Here is an 11,532-nt window from a genome sequence, read left to right on the forward strand (position 1 = left end):
ATCATCATCATTAAGATCTGTAACAGCTCCCAATGAGTAGGGACCTTGCAATCACCATCATCTTACATCTCATTAGAAGCAAATTTATCAATCATTATAGTGTTGTCTTTCAGCATGGTGGAAAAAAAAACCCCTCTGTATTTAATTAAGACAGAAAATCCACACCAACAACATCTTGATTTAATTTCAGCCCCTCTTTGTGACGTGGTGTGAGCGTCATTATTTTTGACAGGAGTCTGGGGACTGGTTTTTACTGGCGATCGAGGAAGGCCAATCCTGAACTTCTGGCATACAGTCAACTCACTTTCTATCCCCCTCCAACCCCCCCACTCTCTGCATCCCTCCTCCCTCGTCTCCTCATCGACATGTCCCTCAAGAGCAGAGGAAACATAAAAACTTTGGGAGAGCTTGTACATCTGTCCGGCTGATCAGATACATACACAACACGCACTTGCATACAAACACACAAGTCATACTACTGGACCTTGCTCTCACATCTCTGGACTGCTGCTTGGATTAAAGGCTGGATCGTTCTCCTGTTTTATTCTGACTGGACCGTCTGCAGAACATTAAGAAACGGTAAAAAGCGAGATTGGACTTGCAACTGGCAACCACTGGAACATCTGTCACTGTGTAAGGATCAATTCAAACTTGCCATACTATAGAATTGTGAACTGTGCAATATTAATAACTGTAAGGTAAACATGGCTTTGCATACCGTGTGAGTTACGTGTGGAAGGATTAGCCTGCTGTGTGTTTTAACTAGTAATCTAATCTGGGCACATTCCATGGAGAGAAAATGCACAGCAGACCTCTTTTCTCCAGCGAGTGTGGTGATATGAGAGAAAACACATCATAGAGGTTCATAGTTCATATGTATTTTTGATGTTTTTATGTGAAACTTAGTATTTGCACCAGAGTCAGACGAGAGAAGACTTTCTGTTTCAAATATCTACATGTGAAAGTGAAAACACAGAGAAAAAACTGGACATCTAAAAACTGGAAAATACTTAACTGTATGAATCTGATAATAGACTTAGACAAAAACAGCTTACCTGAATTATCTCACGCTGACCATAAAAGTGACAAAGATTCAGGATGAAAATCAAAATGGTAGCCAACTCTTTTATCTATTGTTTAGGTAAATATGTTTACCTAAATATGATATAATTTCTAGTCTAATTGTAATACCTATTCCAAAGGTTCCCTGAAAATAACATCTCATGTATGCTATACAGTCCTCCAACAAAAAAAGTAAACTCATAGCAACTCATAGCAACAAATTATACCAATTTGTTTTGGATTTTGTATGAGTTATTATATCCTGGTTTGGTTATGGCTTAATAACCACCGCACTTTGCAATAGGTGATATTTGTCTTGTGCAATATTGTAAAGAGTCCTCTCATAGAACGGATATGAGCAACTCTTTGCAGCCTTCGTGTCTGCGTTACATAATGCCGCTGGTGGAGTGCGTCCAGAGTCATGGGGGCCCCCTCAGCCGAGTGGGGAGGAGGCGAGGGGGCTTTCTCAGGCTACAAATGTCCTAAGGGGGAACTACATTGAGAACCACATTGCACAATGAAACAGCCAATAATAGTTGGCCAACTATTGCCTCGCAGTCACACCAAATGTACACATATGGATGCATTCTCAATCCGAAGTACTTCCTCTACATCTTTCTCACACACTCACACACATACACACACACTAACATTTTCCCATATGTACACAGACGTAGTAAGCACATACGTTCACTACTTACTGTCAGTTTATACTCCTGATGAAGCACCAGTGTGGCTCGTCATGCCCTCTTTCAGTTCCCATTCGTAATTATATAATGGCAGGGAAGGAACAGCTGCAATGGTCAGGGTATTTACGCAAACAAGCAGGGAAATATTCCTCCATTCGATGGACAACTGGTACCCTTTCACATGTGTCTTAACTCACTGGAGACTCAGTTGTCTGAGAGCCTCAATTTTTTTGGCAACCCATAACATTTTGTGTATGATTTAAGGCTGCCCTTTGGGACTTTTTTTTTACATTTTGCTTTCTTGCAAACAGCCATGCGGCAACGTTCTAACAACACAAGCATGAGTTTTTCGAAGGACTCAGAAGGGTTGTTTATCATCTTAATTGTCTTCTGAGCTCACACTTCTTCTTCCCCCCATTTTCAGCAGCTCCTCTCAGTTTCTCCAGTGAGGTCAGCCCAGAGCAGCGATCCCAATGGATACCGAAAATGGCCAGAACATCTCTGTGCCAGAGGCGTCCTGCGACTCATTCTCCCCATCTTTGCACCAGAAGGGCCTCGTCCCCGCCATGTACAGCGTCATCTTTGTACTCGGTTTCCTCGGCAACGTGCTGGTGGTGTGCGTGCTCTGTCGGCGTTCGTGTCGGCAGACAGTGGCCAACACGTACCTGGTCAACCTGGCCATGTCGGACCTGCTGTTCCTGTCCGGACTGCCGTTCTGGGCCGTCTACTACTCGCTGGACTACACCTGGGTGTTCGGCTGGGTCATGTGTAAAGTGTGCGGCGGCCTGCTGTCGCTCAACGTCTACGCCAGCATCTTCTTCATCACCTGCATGAGCGTGGACCGCTACCGGGCCATCGTGCACCCGTTCCGCTCGCAGTCGAGCCGCAGCGTGTGCCGAGCGCGGGCCGTGAGCGTCGCCATCTGGGCCATCGCCGCCCTGAGCACGGTGCCCAACATCTGGTTCCGCCAGCTGCACCCTCTGGCGGCGCTCAACGTGACGGGCTGCGTGATGGCCTACCCGTCGGCCGAGTGGTACCCGGCGCAGGCGCTGGCCAAGAACACGCTGGGCTTCCTGCTCCCGCTCACCGTCATCGTCACCTGCTACTACCGCATCGGGCGCCACCTGCTCAACACGCCGTCCATCGAGCAGGGCCCCGAGCACCTGGACCGCGTGCTGCGCATGGTGGTGGCCGTGGTGCTGGCCTTCTTCCTCTGCTGGTTCCCCTTCCACGTGCTGACCTTCCTGAGTGCGCTGGCCTCGCTGGGCGTCCACATGCCGTGCTGGGTGGAGAAGGCTGTGGAGGCGCTCATGTCCTTCTCGCTCTGCCTGGGCTTCTCCAACAGCGCCATCAACCCTTTCCTCTACTGCTTCGTGGGGAACCACTTCCGCGAGCAGCTGTGGCGCCTCTACAAGGAGAAAGCGCCGCGCCTGTCCCAGAAGAGAGACTCCATCAGCACGCGTCTCAGCTCCTTCTCCAGGAAGCTGAGTGACCTGAGGGATCCGGGGTTCCCTGATACGGCCAACCTGCGCTTGGCTTCGTCCTCCACCTCATAATGCTCATGTGGTCAGAGCCACACTGTGGGCATCTTTCACTCGTCAGTCACACACCCTTAGGCTCCCCCTGAGGTTCTTCTATCCTGGACAAAGCCAAGAAAGGGCCTGTTGATGACATGAGCTTTCCAGAGTCTCAAAGTCCAGATTGGCGAGCATCTTTAAGCTCTTAGAGCAGACTTCAGGTTAGCTCTCTGCATGGAAGAGTGGAGACTCCATGGGAGAGAAAAACCTGGGCAAAGATTATGTATTTAAACCACTGAGAGTGAACTAAATCTCTATCTGTATCATACTGAACTGATCATCACAACATTACACTACTTACAGATGAACAGAGACGAAGTTGACCCAGAAACACATTGGAAGCTAACTGGTAATTGTAAAAAAGTGTTGCTAATACACCCTACTGTATGAGAACATGACACATTTTGAGTTTAACTCGATCAATCAATGAATCAAATCCAGGAAAGCTCTGGGAAGGTGAGAGGAACTGGACATCCATTTTGTTCTAATGTTGTGAGTGTTCATTTGAAGTTGTTGGCCCTATAACAGCGATAGCATGGACAGTTAGCTTGTTTACCGTTGATTCCATTGTTGCGAAGCCTGCCTCCAGTCTCAACCGTTGTCCTACTATTGTTGTTATAGTTACCATTCATAAGCATTGATATGAAACAGCAATTACATTTTTTTTACCAGATCTACTTCATAGGTGTCCCGTTATTCAGAATTAAAAGCCACCCCGCCAGCCAATCAGAAAAGAGTATTTCTTCTCTCCGGGTGATAAATGTTTATAAACTTAAAGTATAAACTTTATACATTATTTCATATAAATGGGTATTCTCCCACAGGGTTTAGGCTGTAGTTTAGAAGTAGGGCTATAAAGTGTCATATTTAAAATACTTGCTTACATTTATACCAATTTGCCAGTAGGCGTCCTTCACATGTGTTTTGAATCAGCAGGTTTCTTCTTTGTACATAAAGAATCACCAAAGTTTCTCTATCTAAAGTGAAGGTGTGCTGCAGACGAGGGAAATAAAGAAAATATATTCACCTAATATAACCATCGGTACTGATGTTACTATTAGAACATGAGACATGTATAAAACGTGTTAATGTTAATAATTAATAGTAATAATAATTTGATGATATTATATAAACATATAAAACTGTGCTGAACTTTGTAATATTAGTCTCACTATGTGTTGTGCCTGTCCACAGAACCTGTAAAAGCGCTTTTAAAATAACTTGTCTGCACTTGAGAAAACATGAATAAACGTGCGGTACAATTTCCAACTGTTTCCTCATCTTCTCTCCTTTTCAGGTTCCTGTTTCTATTTTAATTGGTGCTTCAAGGTTATGTTAATTACTTACAAAGCTCTGAATGGCATAGCACCTTCATATATTGTATCTAGGGTGGCCATTTCCATAACACCAAAAAGGAGGACACTTTGCGGCATTTAGTGAGGCAAGAATAATTAGGACTCTGGTAGCCTAGAAATCTAGACGCACCCTAGCAGCAGCAAATTACATTTGCTTCCAGGGCTAGTCTAGCAACTCTCCGTTGGCTTGTGAGCCCAAAAAATTTAACTTCTATCAGCCCAATCAAATGCGTGTATAGAGTGGTTAGGCGGGCTTAACATAATGATTGATGGCAGAGTTGCAACGGTTTGGCTTGAATTCCCTGCTACTTGAAAACAAAGAAGATGGATGTTGCTGTTGGCCAACAGTGTGACATGATTTAAACTTGTTTTAAGTTGGCAAAAGTAGCCAACTAGCCAATTAGCTCCGCTGGTGGGAAAACGTATGGGACTCAGCGCTGTCCTATTGCGTGCAGAGGGAATTTGAAAGACAACCGATTATCCCGCCCCTCGGACTGAGTACTGCAAACGGTGAGTGCCCAGACCCTACATTTTAATGTGGGTCTGGCTCGTCAGGCTAGGACTCTGGTGTAGGCCTACTCCAAACTACAATACGATTTTGTCTATGTCTATAACGATGGTATCATGATACAGTGATTCTGAAATACTCTTCATTTCAACTAGACTATTCATTGCAAGACAATTTGATCTATGATATATCATGATGTTTGTGTAATAATAAAAAATATTCCTGGAAAGGTTAAAAGTGTTTGTTCACAGTATTCACATTTATTCAATACATTGGGGGGGTCTTCTTCAAAAACTGAAAATTTCATGAATTTGCCTTGCAAATTGCACAGTGCCACAAAGCATAGGCCTAACATTTCTGGACTGACGTATGTACAAATGTCCCCACAACATCCTCTAAAGATTTCATTTTGTGTACCTTCAATGAACCTTTAGGGAAAGTTCCCCAAACGTCATGTGTTTGTTGGGTGTCCACCAGTTCTCCCGCTCTCTCTGCTTGTCCATTGATCTGATAATGCATGGCAGCCTTCTCCCTACTCTCCCGTTCCACTCTGGTCCCTCCTGCCATCAGACGGGCAAGCTGAGGTCTGGTTCTGGTTCTGCTAGTGAAAACATACAATAACAGAAAAACACATCACAGTAACACACACTGGACTCATTGGCCACGTCAAAATAAATTGCTAACAGAAAGTCAGGCAATGTGCTTCTTTCAGAAAAAGTCTTGTTATAAGCTCTTTGTACACTTTTAAAGTTTACAATACTTTGGTTTGTCTGTAGGGACCCTAACGATGCTATCACCGAAGTAAGGCTATTTTGAGCCTTGTCAGTGGTTTGAAAATAGGTTGTTTTAACTCTGGATCTTTCCTTATAATACTAAATGCATGATCACTTGAGGACAACTTGTTTTCTAAACCACTAGATATACAGCCATCATTTTTGTTCATTGCAGCAAAGCAAAACAAACCAGAGACACTCACCGATAATACAAAAAGACCAGTGACAGTAGCACAAAAAAAACAGCTACCAGGGTGTACCAGTGCACCCTGCTGTCAGTAAGGGGAGCTCCTGAGTTATGCTCACCACCATCTATGGAAGACAAATACAGAAGTACAGAGAATATCACTGGCATGTCTTAAGACCAAAATAACCAAGTAACTAACTGGCTGTGGTTTGATTAAATATGTCCTCAGTCTGTGTGATTAACTGACTGAATTAGCATTTGGGTTGGTGGGTTGGTTGGTTGATTGATTGATTGATTGATTGATTGATCAAATGTAGTATGCCTAATTTCATAGAAAATTTGATCAGTCTCGCCATCATCCGCCACCTTTGTCGACTGTACTTTGGGTATTTGTGATTGATCTGGCTCTGTTGAGATAGTAGATCAGTCATCGTGTGTATCTGCATGTGAGAACTATACTCTGTATTTATGTGTCTTTAAACACAAATGTCTCTACACTAATAAAGCAGTGCAGCTTAATTCTCCTTACCATCTTCCCTCAACACCAGTAAGAATACACTCTATACTGGAGTAAAACACACATACACACACACACACACACACACACACACACACAGACATAGCACGTCCCTCTCACACACTACAGCACACACACAGGTATTCTTTCTCTCAAAAGATCTTGCCGTAATGTGGGTTTTTAGGGTTGACACCTGTATTACGGAGACATATTATTATTGAAATTATCTTTATTGGGTTTTTGCACAGGTTTCCAACATCATTGTTGAGTCATCATTTCAAGTAATGAAAAACCAATATTGACATGCGATACAATATACATTAAAATAGGTAAGAAAAACAAAATACAAAGTCAACTGTTATTTCCAGTAACTATACTTCCAGTGAGGCTATTCACATGAAATTTTCACCAGCCATTAGTATTAACTCAGTGGAATGACACCGGAAAAAAGTATCGAACGTGCCTACTGAAATTTCTTAAATCCTTGGTGGAAAAGCCTTTGTTTGTACTGTAATGACAGCTTCAAGACATTTCCTGTATGACGACTAATCAGTCGCCGTATTCAGGTGTGATTTTGGCCCATCCATCTAAACAGATAGTCTTTAAATCTTCTTGAAAAAGATTCCAGGGGTCCCTCTTGTGAATCCTGATCTTTAGTTCCTTCCAGAAATGTTCAATTGGATTTAAGTCAGGGCCTTGATTTCCTTTCTCTGAAACCAACTGAGAGTTTCCTTTGGATGGTTGTGCTGCTGGAAGGTGTACCCACGTCTCATCCTCATCATCCTGATGGATGGCAAGGTTCTCCCGGACAAAAATGACTCCATTCATCATTCCTTCAACTGTATGCAGTCTGCCAGTACCATGAGATGAACAGCCCCGCACCATGATGCCTCCACCTCCAAACATCACTGTTGGTATGGTATTTTTAGGGTGATGTACAGTGCCATTTCTCCTACAAACATGGTGTGTAGTAAGACATCTAAAAAGTTCAATGTTGCTCTCGTCTGACCAGACTACAGTACATTCTCTCAGTATTTCATAGGCTTGTCCAAATTCTGTGTAGCAAACTTTAAACAAGCTTCAACATATTTTTTTAAGTAATGAAGTCATGTGGGATGAATGTGCAGACGCCATGGTAATGGAGTGCATGATTTTCTCTGTAAGAATTGTACCTGCTGCCTCCAAGTCTTTCTGGAGCTTTCTCCAAGTTGTCCTGGGCTACTCTTCTGACTATCCTTCTGACTTCCTGGTCAGAAATCTTGCGAGGAGGTCCTATGTGCGGCCAGTGGATGATGCATTGATGTTTCTTCCACTTGCAGATAATGGCCTCAGTGCTGCTTAGTGGAAGATTCTGAAGTTATGAAATGCATCTGTAAACAGTTCCATTGCAACAATAAGGTTGTGAAGGTCTTGGGAGAGCTTTTTGCTTTTATCCATCATGAGATGTTTCTTGTGTGACACCTTGCTAATGAAAAAACGTTTTTATAGCCCATCAATGTACTAACCCAGCTTATATTAATTTGCACAGATAGGAGGGATAATTACTCTCTAACTACTTACAGATTCCAGCTCGTTCCTTGCCTTGGTGTACTGCTTTCTCTTAGCGTGTTCAATACTTTTTTCCTGTCATTCCACTTTATTACACATAACACTTTAATGTTTGGATTTTTTGTATGTTAATGTTTTGGATTTAAGTGTTAATACTAATGTCTGGTGAAAATACTAATGTCACTAGTGAAAACCTGTGTGTATGTTACAAAACCTGTGTGTATTTGACTGTGATAATTATGTATGTAATAATGTGTGCTGCATTGTCCCTGACAAATAAACTAATAAATAAAATAAAAATGTATCAAAAATTGCAGAGCAAAATGGATGGAGCTTAGGAAGCACAGAGCCTATGATACAGTGTTCCTGGTTCCTAAGGCATGTTGGATCAGAACCAGAATATATATGAACAAGTCTTGACCTTGATAGGTGGAGTATATGACGGATAGAGGAGGTGTGCATCCTCTCAGTAGCATTCTGCCAATTCACATCCAGTATTACTCTTTCTAATTCTTCTTGCCATGTATATGGAGAAATAAAGGACCCTCACCCCACACCGAAACAGCATCCAAAGAATATCTCAACTGAATTAAATTGAATTAAGACTGAAACACCAAACCTCTAAAAGGGTGAATCTGTGTCTTTGTCTGTTATGTGATATCACACCTTACCTACATTCTACATCACTTTTCCATGCTAGAAGAACAAGAGACGAGCTAGGGAAAGCATCAAAGCTGTGTTTTTTGGTTAATTCTCTGACCTCTCATCTACAAAATTAACCTGGTCCATTTGGAACACATGTGGGCCTACCGTCTTCAGTTTAGATCTCAAAGGATCCCAGCTATTGAACTGAAGGCTATATCATAACTGAATAATTGTGTTAAATTCCTTGTGCTATAGGCAGTGGATTTTCCACAGCGGCCAATCAATAAGAAAGTTTATTTAGCACTAAAAACACAGTCACCAACAGCGAAACCTTTGTGGGCAAAAATATCACCATCCGAGCACCCTAACATTGCACTGTAAAAACTATAAGATCATTGAGGAACTTTTGGAGGTTCTTCAATTTTAAACTGTGGAGGAAACTCTGGTTCTGTGAGGAACCTTCTAGAAAAGGTATTGGAAGAATCCATTCTTAAAGGTAAACTATGCAGTATTGGCAATTTCCTTACTGTTTTCTCGGTTTTTGCTTCTTTTTCGCTGGCTTTGTCATGACGAATATCTGAGAAACTCCATCGCTACCTTTCTCTAGCCGGTGCCTGGTGTGTATGTGTATTTGAATGCAGTAAAGCAATTTGTTACACTCGTTATACTTCCTGACACTGAGGCCGTCGGCCCACAGTTGCAAGGGTGGTTTTTCCGCTCACAGGCGCTAGGGGGAAGCGAGACGGCCACCATTCAACCCGAAAAAAGTAATATAACCATTCCAATGACTCTGAAGCTGTTAAATGAAGGTAAATTAAGCGAAAAACTTGCATATTAAGCTAAAAAACCTGCATAGTGTGCCTTTAAAGTTCTTGCAGACACCTCTAAGAGCATCAAGGAACATTTGAGTTCTCAGAAGAGCCCCTGGGTTCTTTGAAGTAACATTGAGGTTCTTCAAGAAACTGTTCGATTTTCATAGTGTGCTCTGGGGAGCTTGCAATATCATGCTTATTTAAATCTGATGTGAGTAGTGACTAGTGAGATTCCTTCTGCTTGCCACCTGTGATTCAAAATTATGACCACTAGAGGGCAGTCAGAACCTTTTAGGACTCTTATCCGCAGAACATTCCATGCTTTCTTCTTCTGAGTGATCAATACATCTGGACTCTTTCTGTTCAAAGCCTGTCTGCTTTTCTTTACTCTTTGATCAGGCCGATGTGCTGTGCCCTAGCAGTCAAATATTTATTTGTGTGCTGCAGCTTTACAAATCCTTATTTCTGGTCTTTTTATGCCACTTTGATGTTTATGTTAGACAGAAAACACACTAGGTCTATGGCATGCACCAGTATGTAATAAAAAAAACTATATTGGAGGTAAATAATATCCATTAAACACTCTTACAAAATCAGGTTGAGGGTGGATAGGGAATATCGCCACAGAATTCAAACCTTTGTTTTAAACTGATATTCCATTGCACATTGCATTCTCTTCATCTCATTATGTGACCATTAATTGATGTGTTTTACTTGGTGTAGCACACAAGCGTTTTAACTCACTTTCAGGAAATGCAAAAATACGTCCCTAAAACTGCTCAGTGGAGCTGGCAGTGATAGTTAACTATTATTGTGAGTGGTGCCTTTTGGACATGGATAATTCCTTAGTGCAGCTGCCTGTCATCTGTGATACAACATCATCATCACTAGAGGGCAGCCAGAACCTTTTAGAACTGAAGTGCTGCACCCTGGCTATATGGAGGAAGTATAGTTGCTGGGCTTTCTTGGCCAGTGATGTGGTTGCTACTCCACAGTGTTGGGAAGTAATACATGTAACAGGATTACGTATTAAAATACAAAATATGAGTAACTGTTTTTAAATACAGTTATAATTTACATAGATGATATTCAGAATACAGTGATACCGGTCAGTTGAAGGGATTACTTTTTAAATCATTAACGTGAGGGTTTCTAGTTGAAATGTTCAAAACCAACGCAGATACTCGGGCTTTGGCGTAATGCTCTACAAAAAATGTTGACCCTAAACCTAGTTTTTTACATTTTTGTTTGTCCCCAAGTTACCATTAGCTCAATATTAGGGCGCACATGTTTGTTAATGCACTTTAAAGGGTCTATGACCAAATCATCTCATCTCATCTCATTAGCTCTGCATCCCGGTGACATCCAACGAACTAAGCCCCCCCGCCCTCGCCTGATGCCTCCTTGCCTGTGCCTGTTGAGGTGTCCATGGCAGCCTTGACAGGGACAACAAGGAGCCCCCACACACACACACACACACAACTGCACTACCCTATTCCATCCAGTGTCCATTTATTTACAAATGTACATACTGTAATTACACTTATACATAGCCATATTCTACTGCTCTTCATCCTGCACACACTTATTCTTAATACTATTATAATGTTACTGTCTCTGTACTACAATGGTACTGTTACCACACTGCACATAGCTGTACATACTGTACATATCTGTTTATATGGTTAATTCTAAATATCCATATTTATTCAGTTTTTTTCTGTAATATATTACACTGCATATATTTATCTTGTTTTTACTACTACTATATTGGTACTGCCACTACATTGCACATATCTGTACATGTTGTTCATACATTGTTCATAATACATAGTCATATTTATTTTGCTCTTAAAAGG

The 11,532-nt window shown here is 42.0% G+C and overlaps 1 protein-coding gene across 3 annotated transcripts; it reads left to right on the forward strand.

Moving 5' to 3' along the window:
* Positions 1–406: 406 nt before the first annotated feature.
* agtr2 (angiotensin II receptor, type 2) lies at positions 407–4,597 on the forward strand. Of its 3 annotated transcripts, none has more exons than XM_048231704.1 (2): positions 407–633; positions 2,176–4,597. In XM_048231704.1, exon 2 carries the CDS (start codon positions 2,225–2,227, stop codon positions 3,305–3,307), a length of 1,083 nt encoding a protein of 360 aa, XP_048087661.1. In that variant the 5' UTR covers positions 407–633; positions 2,176–2,224; the 3' UTR covers positions 3,308–4,597. The 3 variants fall into 3 exon arrangements, with proteins under 3 accessions (XP_048087661.1, XP_048087670.1, XP_048087679.1); XM_048231713.1 differs by having other exon boundaries at positions 2,179–4,597; XM_048231722.1 differs by having other exon boundaries at positions 407–579; positions 2,179–4,597.
* The last annotated feature ends 6,935 nt before the right edge of the window (positions 4,598–11,532 follow it).

This window comes from Alosa alosa, chromosome 2 (genome assembly GCF_017589495.1).
Source record: "Alosa alosa isolate M-15738 ecotype Scorff River chromosome 2, AALO_Geno_1.1, whole genome shotgun sequence".
In the NCBI taxonomy this organism is placed as follows: Eukaryota; Metazoa; Chordata; class Actinopteri; order Clupeiformes; family Clupeidae; genus Alosa; species Alosa alosa.

Coding starts and splice junctions, on each gene's coding strand:
- agtr2 (XM_048231704.1), top strand. CDS start 2,225: ATGGATACCGAAAATGGCCAGAACATCTCTGTGCCAGAGGCGTCCTGC.